The sequence below is a fragment of the Channa argus genome, chromosome 9 (assembly GCF_033026475.1).
Source record: "Channa argus isolate prfri chromosome 9, Channa argus male v1.0, whole genome shotgun sequence".
Taxonomy (NCBI): Eukaryota; Metazoa; Chordata; class Actinopteri; order Anabantiformes; family Channidae; genus Channa; species Channa argus.
The window spans coordinates 3,771,481-3,789,586 of record NC_090205.1 but is presented as its reverse complement, the minus strand read 5'-3'; the positions used below and the strand labels follow the sequence as shown (position 1 = coordinate 3,789,586).

General features: G+C 39.6%; 1 protein-coding gene across 14 annotated transcripts; it reads left to right on the top strand.

Moving 5' to 3' along the window:
* Positions 1 to 1,211: 1,211 nt before the first annotated feature.
* ddx3xa (DEAD-box helicase 3 X-linked a) lies at positions 1,212 to 16,478 on the top strand. 14 transcript variants are annotated; one of them, XM_067515341.1, is made up of 23 exons: positions 1,212 to 1,547; positions 3,094 to 3,145; positions 3,283 to 3,330; positions 4,071 to 4,130; positions 4,491 to 4,583; positions 4,681 to 4,752; positions 6,280 to 6,366; positions 6,747 to 6,854; positions 7,195 to 7,330; positions 7,868 to 7,972; positions 8,076 to 8,175; positions 8,270 to 8,405; positions 8,558 to 8,655; positions 8,739 to 8,837; positions 8,947 to 9,107; positions 9,473 to 9,617; positions 9,709 to 9,853; positions 10,167 to 10,217; positions 11,143 to 11,324; positions 11,776 to 11,893; positions 11,979 to 12,132; positions 12,356 to 12,471; positions 12,802 to 16,478. In XM_067515341.1, the coding sequence occupies exons 1-23, from the start codon at positions 1,503 to 1,505 to the stop codon at positions 12,885 to 12,887; spliced, it is 2,397 nt and encodes a 798-aa protein (XP_067371442.1). In that variant the 5' UTR covers positions 1,212 to 1,502; the 3' UTR covers positions 12,888 to 16,478. The 14 variants fall into 14 exon arrangements, with proteins under 14 accessions (XP_067371442.1, XP_067371440.1, XP_067371443.1 ...); XM_067515339.1 differs by having other exon boundaries at positions 6,747 to 6,920; XM_067515342.1 differs by lacking the exon at positions 6,280 to 6,366 and having other exon boundaries at positions 6,747 to 6,920.
* The last annotated feature ends 1,628 nt before the right edge of the window (positions 16,479 to 18,106 follow it).

Here is an 18,106-nt window from a genome sequence, read left to right as displayed (position 1 = left end):
GGTCAATACAGGCCTCAGTGCTGGTACAACACTGAGCATGGGACAAGTAAAGCCTCCAGGCTGAACCATATTATATAGTAAAAACGTATTTATTATTAAAACATGTTCATAATTACTGTGAATGCTGTATTATCTTTTATACTTTTAATAAATGTATTTAATATAATTTAATATCTTTTCAACTTTTTATACTTTTAAAAACTCTTTTATACCTATAATTTATACCTATACTTTTTATACTTTTAAAAATATTCAGCTTATCCATTTTTTTTCAGCAATTCACATTTGAATGAATGAAGAAACTCTTCAGATTTGTCCTATTTCAGCTTTATTTAGTTGGGCCTACTTCATCCTAGAAACGCCATTTCAGCAAATCACAAAACTTTCACCGATCAGCTTAGTATTCAGCTTTTTAATATCTCTTTTGGTTTTTGAGGTGAATTTTCCACTTCTCCACTAGTGTGTATTGCACACACACAAACACACACACAAAAAACGGAAAGACACTTTCAAAATAAAAGCCCTTTGATACTTTTGTAGCATTTACATGGTAAAATGAGTTTGTGGTTTTTAGTCTACCTGCAGTAATAGGTCCAGATCCACAATAGTTAGAAGCTATTTAATTTTCTCCACATTGAGATGTAAATGGTTCTGCAGACCTTGACCTTCTGACATTTCAACTTTACCATGATGTTTTGAAATGGTCACAGTAGTTTATAAATGATACTTTTCTTCAGGGGTTTGACTTAATCTTTGCACTCATCTTCGGCATACTTTCAGCTAGAAACACTGTTCAAACGCTGAGCTTATGAAGGACATTATTCTTTTCTTTTATACTTTCTAAGGTTTTTATACTTTTATACATTGACGGCGTAATCGATTACATCATCGATGATGCCTTATAATTTCCTTTGAAGTTTATGCCTTTGACGTTTTTAAGGCTAACTGGCAAGTTTGCCTACCCAGTATATAAAGAATACATTTTTCTTTTAGCTATTTCAGCTCAGTTTTTTTTTTTATTAGCTTCGCTTGGAAAATCCTTTCAGCGCCGAATCATTCCCAGTGCAAATGTGTTTTTCTTCCCCTTATCGGTTACTCAGAAAATTCTGACCTTAACGATCGGTTTCGTGTTTCCACTGAAAGAACTGAAACATCGCGATGTTTGCCGGGGTTTGAGGACACGGAGGCAGATATCTCGCGCTACCTGAGCAGTACGGCTCTCATTCCACCACGATCGAGCCTGCCGGGAGGGGGTTTTTGTTGGACAGCTTCGCAGTAACTATTTCATTTGGAAACTTGAACGGAATTTGTATTTATAGCAAACATCGTCATTTTATTTATTTAAAGTAAATTGTCTTGTTAACTTTATAAGCAGTCATTACTTTACGGTATTTGTATAGAAACGGGAAAAGAACTTAGCGGGGTAACGTACAGCTCAGCCGCTCGCGCTAACAAAGAAAAGCCTTTCTCTTCACAATAATCCCCCACTACTCTCTTTAGTTATGAGTCATGTGGTCGTCGAAAATCCCCACGGTCTAGATCAGCAGGTAAGTGACTTGGAACCACTTTGTATTTCTGATACGTGTCTGTTAATTTTACGTTCTTCACGTGTATATTTGACGGAGAAAGGCAAGAGTTTGGTGAGCTAGCCAAGCCACTAGCTTCTAGCTAAGCTAACGCTGCGGCTGGTAAAATGGAGGTGATGTCGCCGTGTCGAAGATGGTGATGGCGGAGCTTGTTGCTGCGTTTTGGCAGGAAAATCGAACGAACCAGCTTTCTTATCAACTTTTTTACTTTTAGAATTCTAGCAATCTTTTAGATCGGCTTAAATATAATATGTAAACTACCTCCTATGATATTTTTTTGACGGATTTGCGAGATACACTGTCGTTTGCGGCCCGGCCGGCATTCTAAGTTGGCCCGGCTAATGTTGGGCCTTCTCGACCTGAAACGTGGCGCAGGAAGAAATGTTGGCACCGATTTTCTAAAGTGACTTAAAATGCTTCTGGAATGTAATGTCATCACCTTAATCAGACAGTACAAATGTGATCGTCTTATCAATTGCACTTGCCAATACATATTAGATCACTTTTTTAACATAGATTTACTGCATTTTATAGTTGGATAGCCACCGACTACATGGTTGTGCTTTGTATGTCATGTCGGCTCTTCCGTAAATCGGACTCCCCTCAAACTCAAAATTATACCAGGAGTTTTGCAAGGCACAACATTTATTTATTTTTCGACTAAATCGGCAAAATGTGGAACGAAGTCGTGAATGGCACATTTGAAACCATTTCACAATAGGTAAAAGTTTAGTCTTACTAAATCTACTACGTTTATGTATTAAGGGGAAATGTTTCCACAGCCAAATCTGCTAGAAACGGCTCCGTTTATTTCAAACGTCCATAGCCTGTGTTGGCACTGGGTGAAAATGCTCAAACGCAGTCAGATTTTTTTCTTCAGTGTGTAGTAGCTCCAGTGGTCCCTTTTAGTTCAGGGTCTTTGTAGCAATTGAAATGGGTTTTTGCTCAGCCCAATTACTAATTTTTAGGCCATTAGGAGCCCTCGTTCTAATAGGCTCCTAATGAAAGCAAGGGGGAGATAAAAATCTTATTTATTTATTTGGTGCCAAAAAATTTTGCCAGTGTATTGGCGATCTGAAGCTTTCACTGGTAGCAGCAGTTTGTAATGAAAGTATCCAGTGTAGATCTTCCAACGTTACAGTGTGTTAAATTCCTTTCTCCTGGGCAAACATTTGTCTGGAAAATCTGGGGAGGAAAACAAACCTTTGGGGGACATATTTTTGGATTTCTTCTTTTAACTATAAGATATAAATGGGTATGGGTGCTCCTTGTTTCCTACCAAGGTGTTTTGAGTCAAAATGTTATATACGTCAATATCTATGGTTTCTTGGCCGATTTATTTGGCAGCCTGGTGAATATTTTAAAATATCTTATTTTGTGCATGCATATGGTTTACAGCTTAAATTCCAATTATGACTTGCTTCACAATTTCACTGATCTCTATTATGGTCTACCATAATTACTTATCAAACAAAACACTATTTAAATACTCACTCCTCTTTTGTAGCTTGCTGCCCTAGACTTGAACTCTGCTGACGGACAAGGTGGAGGAACTGGCAGTAAGTAATATTGCTTATATAGCCAAGATACCTTAATTTTAAAACGGATACTTTTTGCAGTTATCTTTAAGTTAGTAATGCTAACTATATAAAACAAATGTTTTTAACTTCTTTTTTTTCCCTCCCTCTCCGCACAGGGCGTTACATTCCACCTCACTTAAGGAATAAAGATGCTCCAAAAAACGGTGAGTTTAATCTAACAATTATGCACTGAGCCCCCGTCAAACCATAAACACAGTTTTGACTTGATAACTCTATTATAGCATGCTAAGGGAGGCACAGTGGAGGAGAAATTTGGCACATTTCCCCAGTCAATACCAATAAGGTGGTTCTGCAGCGTTTGCTGTACATCACACCATGAGACTGTTGAGGAATTAAATTTTTAGTATCGCACAAAGAAATACGTCAAATAGGTTTTACGCGTCTGTGCACAAAAGCTTATCGTTGGCATGGGAAAAACTTACAGCAAGTATAACTCTAGAATGGTTGTTGGCTCACATAAAATCCCCAGGCTGCTCACAAGTGAGAAGAAGGGCAAATTTTAAAACTGCATGATTTAGTCCAATATTGTTTGGTAACTTTTTTCTTTTGTAGGCAATTATTTAAGATAATGCTTTGGCTGGTGCAATGTCTCACGTGAACAAAGGAGTGCTAGCTGCTGACTGCTCTGATTAAGAGAAATGTGGGTGGGCAGGTGGTTTATCAGTATTGACATTGACTCTTAAAAATGTAACCAGGATGAGGTTATTGTGAGGTGTCTGTATTTATTTTTTCTTACTTTCTTCTGTACTTGTGTAATGACTTAAAGGCTAAATATCAAGACAGATTTGCCTTTCATACACATAACTTGAAGCAGCTTGAAATCATGGTGCTGTGTCAATGCACACTTGACATTTTCTCGTTTTACTGTTTTCTTATTCCACAGCAGGAAATGCTTATTCCGCTGGTAGACAGTGTGGTTATTCAGTGGCACCAGTAAATCTCTGTAAGTCCCTTCTATCTGCTTTCGCTGAGGGCAACCTGCATTTCCAGATGCATGAAATAGCCATTTTACACACAGCAAAGCCAGTGTGAAGGGAGAGAGTCTTGGTAGAGCATCTACCTTTCACAGTATAAGTTATTGATTGGCTCATTAATTGATTGTACTTCTCTCTGCTGGGATGCTTGCAGTCCAAACAAGATGGATAATATAGGTAAAAGGGCAATTTGATGTAACCATAAGCTTGTTGGTTTTTCTATACTGCAGTGAGTTGTAGTTTGCTTTTGAAGCATATAATAATTTTTTTTTTTGCTGTATATTCAAGCCCATATTTCACCTGCAATGTCATCCCCACCCCCCTCCCAGTTTCTTCTAAGCCGTGCCCACAACCATGGCAAGCAGAGTGTCCGCAAAGACACAGAAATGACTATACCTCAGGATGGGATGACTGTAAAATTGGTAATTATTAGTGTAAAGTCAAGCCCAACACTCATACTGCATGAGCCCATACTTATGGGTAAGTCTTTTTATAGCTTGCTTCCCTACCTTTGCTCAGGTTACCCAAGACTGGCCCCTCAAGAGCTTGCCTTTTACCATGCCTACAGTGGGGGTTGGAGAAACAGATGTGGTATACCTGCATGCCATCTTCTTGTTGGCCAGAGTTTCATTGTCTATAGCTGAACCCTGGGGCATAATGATTGTGCCCTTGCTTTGTCATGGTCACGTGAGAGAAACGGCAGAAATCTGGGCCTAACAGTGTTTGTCAAAGCTTGCCAATGCTTTTGATGCATGATGATGCCTTTTAAGACTGCACTGCACCACCAGTGTGGCTGCTTTACTAATAAATGAGACATTATTTGCTGTTTTCTCTATTGGCTCTAAGACCATTATACACCTTGTTTTGTCAAACAGTTGTATACCATTTATCCTCCCTTGGCGTCTGTCATCAAATTAAAGTTTAGGTTTTATTTTGCGGAAAACCTGAGCCTTGCATTGTTGTACTGACATCAAAGGTTGCAGTTCTTGAGTTGCTTATTGGCCTTGGAGCTTTTTGTATTTGCCCACTTTTATATTGTTGGAAATTACAAAGTGGGATTACTGAATACTGTGCTGAGAACCTGAGGGCATGGAGGCTTTTGTTCCAACAGCAGACTGCCCCAGGGTGTTGTATATGGTATTAGGTGACTATAATTTTCTCTGGTGCACTAAAGTTGAACATAAACCTGCTTTTCTCTTTGAACAGTCATGTGTGACTGACATGATTGTATACTTCTACCTAAAAAGGATGGTTGTTTCTGTAGGTTTTTCAAAGTGATTATTAGGCGTTTTCTTGGGCCTTTTATTGCCATTTGCCACTGAATTACTATTGGAACAAGAAACCTGTTAGGTATGTTTAGCTGCCTTCAAAGCCTGGTAGATAATGTATCAGTGTGTTCTTTTAGGCCAATAAATTGTCTAAAATATGTAGAATATGCAAGGGGGTCCAATTTTTATTTTTCCAAGAAATGTTCTCATCAAAAACCACTTGCCAATTTCCCAACTGTTTTATCGAGTAGTTACTGTACTGCAGCTCATATTCGTTAGATATGATTAGTTGCTGGTGAGTGACTTTTTTTTTTTTTTTTTTTGAAGTGTTAGCTTTACAGTAAATGTGTGTATTTTTTGGTTCTTGGTATGTGTGGCATTTGCTTGGTTAATTATGGTGTTCAGTCTGATGTGAACTGATGTAGTGTTAAGTTATTGCATGGAGTGCTTTTACCATATTTGCAAGGCACATGCATTGTTTCAGACTGATGCTAGTCTAGTGTGACTTGGAAATTGTAGATTTTATTTACTAAGATCACTATTGGAGACAAAACCAGTCCTTAGTTTCCAAGCTATGGACCAGTGTAGAGTGCACAAGGCCCTCTGTGTGTGAAGCCTTCAATAGTTTTCCCTTACATTAAGGGGCATGATGATGAAAGAACTTGCCAGCACATGTATGTCAAGATTCCCACCATAGATCTAAATAAGAAATTTTGGCTGAACAAATGCTCCGTAGCATGACTAACCTGTGTGGCCAGTCTGCTGCTTGATGCTGTTAGGGCATAGCCTCACCTACTTGGCAAGCCTCACCATTGCAGCACTAACTGTCCATTGTCCCCCTCCACACCAGCATCAACATCAGCCTGCACTGATAACAGTGGGGCCACGGATGGAAACGATGACACAGCCAGTGTCCAAAGCTGGGCAGATCGTTGTGGTAAATGTCCCAAATGGGCAGAGCATGGGCTCCATAGGTTTTTACAGACAGAAGACACCCTACTGAACAATGCCTGGTTCTTGATTATTTTTAACAGGCAGTGATAGAATTCAAATGTTTCTTTTCTTTTTTTTTTTTGGTACAACTTTTTGTACATTAAGTTGATGGGGGACTCACATTGCGGCACTTAGCACTTCTTAGACAATTGCTTGTGTCATTCCACGTCACTCGGACTAAAAGCAGATCAGCACCTAGACTTGTGGCTAGTAAGGACTGAGTACAGACAAATGAGTAGTCTGTTTGCTTTCTGAAAATGTGCAGTATTATCTTTCGACTCTCAAACCTCTTACTGTTTTCTTCACCATTCTCTCCTCATGAAGACTCACCTGGATGGGACAATTCACGCACCAATGGATTTGTGAATGGTTACCACGACAACCGCTCAAACGGGGGCTTTGGAGGGCGTGGAGCTCCTCGCAACGACAGAGGTGGGCGTGGCGCCTACCGTGGTAACAGGGGTGGAGGCTCCTTTAATCAGCCATTGCAAAGTACAGGTGGGGAAAACCTGTTGTAAACGGTGTTAAACGATAACCCCAGTTGTAGCCTTTAACTCTAGTGTCCCCCACCCTTGTCTTTATTTAAATATATTTAGCTTTAATTTGGCACCGCATGCACATAGTCTTTAATAAATATTTAAATACCTGATGGAGTTGTGTTTCAAGGTGGACATTGTTCTGCTTCTGGTAAGAAGGTAGCATCCTGATGTCCAATACATTGCAAAAGTTATCTCTACCAAAGTTATCATTAACAAGTCTTTGTTCAATGCAGCATTTGGAAATTATGAGAACAAAGATGGAAACTGGGGGGGGCCACCTAGAGACGCTGCCTACAACAGCTTTGGTGGGCGCACTGATAGATCCAAAACGGCCTTCTTCAATGACAGAGGCACAGGCTCAAGGGGAAGGTTGGTAAAATTTCTGGACAGTGTCTTAATCGGTCATTGTAATCTTGAACAGACTGTTTGCATTAAGTTTTGTGCAACAAAAGAGCATTTCCTTGCTTTATTTTTTTACTTAAAATAGCTAGCCTCAGTCGTTTGTTATGGGTGTTGATTATAATTTATTACTAACTAGTTGGATACAGTTTGGTAATGTTTATACATTTGTGTAGTCAAGTTTCTTCTGCTCCTAGAATAAAAAATGCTATTTAAATTGATTCATCTAGTAAGTAAACATTGGCCTTTCTACAAATGTTAAATCACTGAATTTGAATTTCATAAACTTAAAAAGGAAAGGCAATTGTAGAGCAAATATAATGTGTAATTTAACCTTTTCATAAAACTGTCATCCAATTCATAAATAACTGGAATTAACCCTATTGACATTGTTCAATCATTCTTCAGCCAGTATAACTAGAAATGCATTCATTGCATTGGGGAGGTTTAGAGCGAGAAATACTGTTGAGGCTTCAGCCTCTTGACCTTCTGTGTACTTGTGTGCAGATACGAGCGTGGGGGCTTTTCTAGTGGAGGAAGCAGCCGTTGGGTGGAAGAGTCAAGAGAGGACGACTGGTCCAAGCCTACACCTCCCAACGAGCGCTTGGAACGGTAAGAAAACCTTGGTGCTCACAAATAATAGTTGGCAGCCATCTTAAATCTTGGATGTGACTTCAACTTTGCAAAACCTTTTATTTATTTTATTTTTTTTCAGTGAGCTTTTCGCTGCAAGCAACACTGGAATAAATTTTGAGAAATATGATGATATTCCTGTAGAGGCCACTGGAACCAGCTGCCCACCCCACATTGAAATTGTAAGTCTATTCTGTAAAGTTTTTATATTTTAATAGTGTAATTGAAACTTCATTATTGGTTTATTAAAAATGATGGTGTGCGATAATTCTGTAGTTCCATGATGTGGACATGGGGGAGATTATCATGGGGAACATCGCCTTGAGTCGCTACGATCGCCCCACCCCAGTCCAAAAGCATGCTATCCCCATCATCAAGTCCAAGAGAGACCTGATGGCCTGTGCCCAAACTGGTGAGTAGTTTTTAAAATAACAGCTTTTTTTTCCTACTCAGTTGTTCTTACTTTAAATAAAATGAATTATTAAAATTATGTGTTTAGGTTTATTCATTATGTATTACTAACTGCTAGTCTAATGGAGCAGTGTTATCCCAATTGTGTTCCAGGCTCTGGTAAGACTGCAGCCTTCTTACTGCCAGTGCTGAGTCAAATCTTTACTGATGGGCCAGGAGATGCTCTGCAGGCTGCTAAAAACAGTGGACAGGTACTGGTCAGAGTCCACAAGATGTGATCATACCATCTCTTTCTGTTTGTCTTATTCTATTAAACCTTTTGTTTCATCCTCAGGAGAATGGAAGGTATAGCCGTCGTAAGCAGTACCCTCTCTCCCTTGTTCTTGCTCCGACCAGAGAACTGGCCTTGCAGATTTACGATGAGGCGAGGAAGGTGAGCTCACAGCATACAGCTGCCTGTATCTGAGACTATAATGTACATGATAAATAAACTTGAAAGAATATGCAAGCTTTGTTACTTTACTTTTGTTTGTACATTCTAGTTTGCCTATCGCTCACGTGTGCGTCCCTGCGTGGTATACGGTGGGGCCGACATTGGCCAGCAGATCAGAGACCTGGAAAGAGGATGTCACCTGCTGGTGGCCACACCTGGCCGTCTGGTTGATATGATGGAGAGAGGAAAGATCGGCCTGGACTACTGCAAGTCAGTATAGTGCAGCGATTTCACTGTGTACTAGAAAGGGTATTCGGTCAAGAAAAGCTAGCTTGTTTTTTGCTCCATGAGTGCTTCACACAAAAATAAGAATGAAAATGGAGCATAATGACGTATACTAAAATAAGAAATTCAATCTTTACACTAAACCATTGCATGCACATAACATCGGATACTAAAAAGTTGAATACTGTGTATTCTAGTAAGGTAAAGTGCAACTCTTACGAGAAACCATTAAGTATTTCATATCTGTCCCAGTTATGTTGGTGCTAAAAGTTAGTCACATTCAGGCTCGTTTTTAATGTGTATTTTGTGACTTTGTTGGGCAGAACTTGAAAATGTAATTAAATCTGCAGCTACTTGGTCCTTGATGAGGCTGATCGCATGTTGGACATGGGTTTTGAGCCACAGATCAGACGTATTGTCGAGCAAGACACAATGCCCCCAAAAGGCATTCGCCAGACCATGATGTTTAGTGCCACCTTCCCCAAAGAGATCCAGGTACAGATGGCCAGTCAACAAGTGTACCCTGTCTTGCCTAATGTGATTACAAACATGCTTAGTTAATGTCTTGATTTCTTGGTCTGCATAGATCCTGGCTCGTGACTTCCTGGAGGACTACATTTTTCTGGCAGTTGGACGTGTTGGTTCCACCTCCGAAAACATCACCCAGAAGGTTGTCTGGGTAGAGGAGAATGACAAGAGGTCCTTCCTCCTTGATCTGCTCAATGCCACAGGTGAAAAATGCATACAGAGAAATTAGTTTCTTTATTTGGTTAATTTCTTCCATAAAGGTGACATTAGGCTGTAACATCATCCTGTGTTTGTGTGTCTGCTCCATATCAAGCCAAAATTGTCTTTGCCACATCTGTGCTAACAAGTGTTCATTATACCAGAGTTTGAGTGAAAAACTATAGACAAAAGTTATATGCCAGGGTGAGCAGGCAATATGAAATAACATGACTTGTTTGAGGGGGTTAGCTTCTCATGATGATTTAAGTTGTGTACTGAGCAGCCTTACGTTTACTGGCTGGTTTGGTTTTATCTTAGTTATTCCCAGTGAGGTTCAGGAAAATGTGACAGAGGCACCAGAGAAACCAGGTAAGTGTGAATAAACCATAACTTCATGAACTACAAGCCAGAAACATCACATCCCACAGCTCATCCTGTCCCTCCTCCCAGCTGACATGCTGTCTTTTAATTTTTTTATTTATTTTTTTCTCTCTCCATTACAAATAAGTATGTAGAGGACCAGCGATGCACAGTGTAGAGCAGTGAAATTGCAGAATTAGTCAATGAAGTTCTGTTTGTGTAGTTCAGTTTCAATAGGTCAGATATCCTAACAATTGTTTGGGGGCGGGCAATAAGCAGTTCCTTCATTAAGTATGTGACTTTTTTTTTGTTCAGATCATTAAAGAATGCACAACTCTTGGGTTTTGTAACTTGGCTCTTACATTGTTTTGCATGGACAACACTACTGCCTTTTATTTTAAAGTCCTCTAATAGTGGAGAGGACAGAGCTTTGCTGGATGTAGTTATTTCCTGGCTTGTACCAGAGTGCATCGACAATACAGTTAGGACCCGACAATGGTTTTTGGAATGGCCTTTCCTACCCCATCACCCCTTAGTCATCTTTTACACCAAGCTTTTATTCTGATAGCCATTAATGCCACATATGTGACCCTGCTAATCCAAACTATAATTTGGGATTCTTCTACTTTTAGTACTGTGTGCAGGAAAAAACAAAGCCACTTGTCAATTAATGGTTGTCAGTAAATGTAAAGCTTTTTAAGAATCCCCGTGTCATTTATAAGTTCATCTTTTTTGGTTTTTTTTTTTTTTTTTTTTCCCCTTTTTATTTCATGATCTTGTGGCCTTTTATTGAATATGGCTGAAGTCTCCAATTTTTTTTAGCTCTAATATACATCCATAGTTTTTTTTTTTTTCTTTTAAATAATATTCCTTCTGTCTGGCTCTTTTATGCACTTCTCGCTTTGTTGCATCCTGTTTATTTCTGGCTGCACAGGTAAAGAGTCGTTAACTCTGGTGTTTGTGGAAACAAAGAAGGGAGCAGATGCTTTGGAAGATTTTCTTTATCGTGAGGGTTATGCATGCACCAGCATTCATGGAGATCGCTCCCAGAGAGACAGAGAGGAAGCTCTTAATCAGTTCCGCTCAGGACGCTGCCCCATCTTGGTGGCTACAGCTGTAAGTAATTGTGTACATTTCTTTTTGTTTAAGAAAACTTACAGATGTCCACCAAATTGTTTGGTACAAGGCATGTTCATGATTCATCCAAGTTTAGTTTACCTTTTTAATGAGGGGTCTATCATCAGCTCAAGAATTTTAGCTGACAGGTTAGCAGGCACAAAACAGGACTCGTTTTGAAACCTTTCATCCTTGCTTTAGGGTCACGTGTTTAGTCCAAAGTGACCTAAAGTAACATTTATTTTTTTCATCATTTTATAATAATCAAATTTTTCCAGGTACATTTCCATTTTGTTAGGTCTTAAATTTAAACTGATACACTTTTCATACCTGTAGACACCCTGGTAACTGTTTACCTACTCACCTTTTAAAATACTAAGATAAAACTCTTAAGTCAATCTTAATATTTTCACATACTCGGTTTCAGTTTTTCTTTATTCTACATTTCTAGGTGGCTGCTAGAGGTTTGGACATCTCCAATGTGAAGCACGTCATTAACTTTGATTTGCCCAGTGACATTGAGGAGTACGTTCACCGTATTGGCCGTACGGGACGTGTGGGCAACCTAGGTAACACATATGTTCTGTGTATTGTTTATATTAATATTTCAGCAACTTGCTACAGCAAAGTCATAATTTGGTTTGTTTTATGCAGGTCTGGCCACGTCGTTCTTTAACGACAAAAACAGCAACATAACCAAAGATTTGCTGGACATTCTAGTGGAGGCCAAGCAGGAGGTTCCCTCCTGGCTTGAAAGCCTGGCCTATGAGCACCAGCACAAGAGCAGCACCCGTGGACGCTCTAAGAGGTATTATTGCTAGGGCTGCAAACCGGTTATTAATGACGCTAGGTGTCAGTTTGTTCTCGTACATTATTTTTGTTAAAGCTTGTGGTCGCGGAACTAGCTGTAGTGTAGCACCTACCTTGTTTTGATCAATTTAGGTTGTTTAGAGCTTGGACACCTTGCCATCTGGGGTTTATCGAATCTTTACTAAACTTCGAACATAATTGAAAACAAATGTTTTGTCCAGGTTCTCTGGTGGTTTTGGAGCTAGAGACTACCGTCAGACATCTGGATCTGGAAGCTTCAGTAACAACCGTGGGCGCAGCACTGGAGGTCATGGAGGAAACCGTGGCTTTGGTGGAGGTAAGAAGACTCTTTCCACCCTCTTAGACGTGGTTTGCTGTCGTTAATCTAAACAGTGATGCGGAACAAGTTCTACGTATTCATAGTTGAATAGTCAAAATGCAAGCTCAATTAAATGCAAAAATGACCTGCATGTTTCCTGCATGCATAAAGGTATTATTTGACTTAATTCCTCAAATGCGACACACAATAAATTATTATTCTGTGCTGGGCTTATAACTATGTCAAAGTCTTCATATCTTGTTGCTGTTGCCTATTGGGCCAAATGAAATTCAGTTGTTTAATATGTTGCTGCTCATCTTTGATTTGACCTGACCTTTTCTTCTACAGGAGGATTTGGCAGCAACTTCTACAGCAATGACGGGTATGGAGGAAACTACAACCACTCTGGTAGTGTGGATTGGTGGGGCAACTAGTCACCATAGGAATAGGTTGCCATGCCAACCCAATGGAAACCACATGTTAACTTAAGCCAGACAATAACAACCCTCCCTGTGTAGCTTCACTGACACACAGTACATTACAAACCCTGGTTCTCTGTCATTCGCTTTTTTCAAAAAGGAAGTGCAGCACGACGCTAAGGAAAATCACCAGCACGTGCAATGCACCAGAGGCCGCAGAGATTCGCACACCTCAGTGAGCATGGCTGCTGACAAGCATTGTCCGATAGCAACCTCGGACTTTCATTATTGAAAGTATTTTTTTATTTTTATTTTTTTTTTGTGCAGGGTGGGGGGGCAGTTAAAATACCTGAGGATCATTTGTATGTTAATGTACTGTGCCTTTTGAATTTAAACAGGAAATCTATGTTTTCATTTCACCAGATAAACATGGCCAAGAGCTCCAAATTTGTTTTTACTATTTTGTTTGGTGAAATATATTAGAAAGATGAAATAAGCTTGGACTTAATCAAACCTTGGCAAACACTGGGCTATTGTGGCTCCCAGAGCCATGATTCCATTTGAACTTCAAATTTATCGCAGGAACATCATGTAGCCTTTTCTATAGTCAAAACAGCTAATGGAGCCGTTACTATGTCTAACACAAACTGGGCCACTCTGTGAAGCAACTATATTTTTATCTTGAGTAGGGCTGGGCGATGTGTGCAGAACACTTTTTTTTTTTAAAGTTCTAAACGAATCACCGTTTTAATAAATTTCTGTGACTCGACTCGAGACAAAACATGAACATGTCACTACCCTGCTTCATAGCTTTGTGACAAATCTCTTAGAAATAACGTTCATTAAAACTTTTGTTCCCCAGTAACTAGGGCCAAATGTGCAATCTTAAAGAAACTACTAGAAAAGCTGTTCTCTTTTTACATATTGTAAAGAGTAACACTTGGAGCAGCTGTGCAACAATAATAAATCACAGGTAATCTACATTCTGTGCTGTCCTTGAATGCAGCAAATCAGCCACGAGCGAGCGTTAGGAGTTTCTGTCTCACATTTCCATATCACTGACTCAAACAAGACTAGCTTTCTTTGGTTTTAATTCTTTGTCTGGCACCTGCTGCAGCCACTATTACTCCACTGTCTAGCAAAGCCCACCACGCAGATGTCTCCAAGGAAACTGTCATAGCTGACATTACTGCCATAGCGCTAGAAAACCGCTGTTATTAAGTGACAGCAGAGAAGGTAACCAACAAATTTGAATTTATTTGCTGTATCGCCCAGCCTTAATCCTTAGGGACAAAGTTACAATTGTTAGTTTATTTTTTGGTTTTTGCTCACTCTATCCTGGACAGGCTCCTTTTTTATGGTTATGGTAGTCTTTAAAAATAGCCATTCCTATCGTAATCTTAAACACAGAAGTCATTAAGCTCAGTGCCAAACGTCGCTGAGGTTGAAACCAGAATAATCCATGCTGGCACTTGTTGCTCCATATTTTTAAAATTGACTTGACAGTGTTACGGCAGCTAGTACGTTACCAAGCACTAGCTACATTAGGTGGGCGGTGTATTTTTTTCTTTTTTTTTAAAGGCATTCGTGCAGGTGTGCAGAACTTTTTTTTTTTTTTTTTTTTTTTTTTCTTAGTTTTGAACTGTTTCTCTACAAATATATATCGAAACAAAATGCCTGCCATCTTGAAGTGAAGTTTAAAATGGCTGCATAAAGGACCACAGCATTGAAAAATGCAGAGCGTGTGGTGTTAGTGTTTATCGAGTTAACCGGCAACCATGGGGGCCAGATGGTATTCTACGCTTGCTAGTGTTTTGTTTTTTGGTCAAGGAGGAACGATATGTGAACTGAGTCGCAGGCTTAACTTAATTACAAACGTTTTCTCTTTTCAAGCTGCGTTGGAGGCATGGTTCATCTTAAAGAGACAGGCATTTGAGTGATCACTGAGGTTTATCAATTTAACAGCAACGAACAGCGGCGCTAGAGCAGCACTCCTACCACTGGGGTTTAGGGGAACGGGCGTAGGCAGGGGGCACAGTTTTCAGTGCACCGCCATCATCTGTGGCTTTGGTTTCCATTGCTGAGCAGCATAACTGGAGGTGATGAAAAGGGGGGAGTCACTTCCTTTATAGAACATTGACTTGCTGTCAGGTCCTCTAAGACTTCATCTGCACAGAGATGAATAAAAACCTGTGGCTTCATGGAGCCAGAGCAGGCTTTCTCCTCAAAGAGGAGCAGCCATTGAGAGGAGGAGAGAGGGGGCATTTGGCCTCAGAGCTCCCAGTTTTCTCATCGGGTGTGTTGTGCCTTGAAATGTTTTTTATTTTTAAGAAATTGAACTATAAGCGGATGCACTGACAGTGTTGAGAACTTGAGATTGAATGGTGCTACTTGATTTAGGTGTGTAGGCCCTTGTATGTCGTGCCCATCGAGTTTTACAAAAGTTGTTTTATTGCACATCTAGAGTTTTATATAGATGTCTTATGTGTCCTTAAGCTTCCAAATATTGTGAGTGTGTGAGAGGAGTGTGAAAAAACGCAGCTTGTTTACAAAGGGGAAGGGTTCTCAACGTCTAAACCAGGATTTATTTGGGACCAGGGGATTTAGCAGTCAGGGGAATTTAGCCATTTGCACAGATTTCTAGATTCTACTTTTGCTGCTAGTTTTGTGTAATTTATTAAGCATTTTTGACAAATATTTATTTTTGTAAGCCTCAAAGTGATTCTTTGAAAGTTTCAGACACTTGACCAAAAGACAGTACAAAAAACACTGGCACTTGAATGTTGAATGTCACCTGTATGCGTGAAATTTATATATTTCAGGGTAGTGTGAGCTTTTTAATGTTTAAGATGCATTGGACTCAGTCAATAATATCCACAGCTGTTTCGGGGCCTCCTCAGGGCCAATAATCTCTACTAGATTATGCTAATTGGTCAGCAAAATTTGAAATGGAATTGAACAAACATGCCAAGGTTTGGAATAAAGCTGTCAGAGCAAATCAATTTCCTAAGCATATCAGTGCTGAAGTGTTCAGATTCTCCAATTGTGTGCATTGTTGATTGTTTAATCTAATTTGACCTGAATTATTTTTCTCCAGTGAATGTCTGGCACATGGCAATCTTAAAAGAAACAAACATGTGGTTTATTCTCATTGTTGTATTTGCATATATATATATATTGCCTCTGGAGTTCTCACTGAATGTGGAGCAGGTCTGAATCTTTTGACTTCTGCAGCAGTCTTGTGGGATCAAAAAGCAGATTCTGAATCCAAGACTTGTTCCATGTTCTCTTAAGAGAACCTTAGAGCTCTTTAGATGTAGACTTTGCTTTCTGTATTAGCTTAGAGGCTCCTGCACTGCATGGGGGAAAACACTCAGCTGTGCAATTGTATGATTTTACCAAAATAAAATGTTTGAATGCAAAAGTATCTGAAAAATCAAGCATGTTTCATGAAGACTTGTTTACTGTAGTTGTGCAGCACCGACCTGTAGCAAGTGGCCTGTTTCCTCGTTTGGGTGCAGGGTGGACGGGCTGCTCAATTCAATTTGATAAGAGATTGGACAGGCTTTCTTTTGAAGAAATATAAAGGTTTCATTTGTAAGTTCACCTTGTGTCAATTGTGTTATTTACTCCAATGTGTGTTTGGCTTAGTTGCTCTTGAATGAATGTGCTGCAACAGCCCAAGATTTCAGCCCATCTGTCAATTTCATTTTTGTTAAACATAATGGACCTTAAAGCCTGCAGTGAGTGGTTTCATGGAACAAACACTAATTAAACTTAAACCATCACAGGACGGGGCCAAAAGCATTTAGCCAACCTGGTGTCTGTACAGAATAAACACTTAATGGTAACTTCAGTCAGTCAGAACCTGGTTTTGGCTTATAGATTTTCATCACAATGTGCATTTGTCTTTTTATTCCTGTGATGTTGTGCTGCTTGTCTCCCACATATCACTTTGGGATGTGAAAGTGAAACAAGTGCCTGATGAAAGATTGTACTTGCTATGAAAAAATCCTGTTTATACTGCAAATGAAGAGGTTAAGGGTCAGGTTTAAAACTGGTATACTTTTTTTTTTTTTCTCCTTTCATGGAGGATTGAAGCCTTGTATCAAAGAACAGTTTTATCCTTATACAGAGGGCTGTGGATTTTGTCCCCATTAACATCAGAAAGGCAAGTATTAACAGGAGGAATGATTTCACGAAGTACCACCTTTTTCAGTATCGAAAATTTGAAACGTGATCACGACGACTAAATCACATTGGGCACATTTGTATGGAGAAAGCATAAAAAGAGAAGCCTCACCACTGTCCTTAAAGTTAGCTTTGAACATCTTGTGGAAACCCTATGTGTGAGACGGTTACAGCAGCAGATTAATGATGCCTATGGCCTGTCGGTGAAATATGTCACAGGCAGCCAGACCAGGTGACCTGAAAACCAGATGACCCAAATCCAGACGGTTGTCACCGAAATACCGTCGTCTCGTCTCTTCCCATGGTAACCAGATGTGCAGAGAACAGGGTAAGCCTGTGTGCTGAACTTTTAAGTGACACTAATACTCATTGAGGATAAAATTATGGCCTTTCTGGGGTGGTAAGCGATATTATTTTTAATTATTTTTTTTTAATGTCTACAAATGGCCCCCTTTTTTTGCTTTCTATGGGAGCTTTGCACACAGTGAAGATCATTGGTTACATTTCTTTCATCCTGCATTAAAATAGGTTTACCTGAGGTTCAGGAGGGTTTTACATGCTAGTCATGGTAGGTCACATGGTCTCTAATGTGCTGAGTAGGTTTCATAACTGCTGAGACAGTGACACCCATTAAAACCCTGTTGTATAATTTCTGTGTCATTTTGGGGAAAAAAAGGTTTTAAGGGCATTCAAGTCTGGTTAAACCCAAGGAAGGATTACTAAAAATGAGAACGCCCAAGGACCAGAACCTCTATTAAAATGCTCTGCAAAGTCAGTCAGGCAATAACAAGAAGAATCAATTTCTGCGAAGAGACTAAAAAGGGGGAAAAAAAACTAAAAGACTAAACTCAAAGGACTTGTAATGTCTAAAATGAGAAACAATGACCACAAACTAGATGCAAAAAAGCAACCACGACGACTAAACAACTTCCAACATAGACATGTTCACAAAGGATTCAAAAAGGAGAGGGAGAAGCAAAATGACTAGACAGCCCTGAAAGCCATAATGTAGTTCATGTAGAATCTAGTAATGGGGCTGACGT

What these genes read in the sequence shown, in the direction of transcription:
- ddx3xa (XM_067515339.1), top strand. Translation starts at nt 1,503, where the DNA reads ATGAGTCATGTGGTCGTCGAAAATCCCCACGGTCTAGATCAGCAG. An exon ending in CTGCTAAAAACAGTGGACAG is followed by an intron (nt 8,656 to 8,738) that starts GTACTGGTCAGA and finishes TTTCATCCTCAG; the next exon opens with GAGAATGGAAGGTATAGCCG. An exon ending in TTTACGATGAGGCGAGGAAG is followed by an intron (nt 8,838 to 8,946) that starts GTGAGCTCACAG and finishes TGTACATTCTAG; the next exon opens with TTTGCCTATCGCTCACGTGT.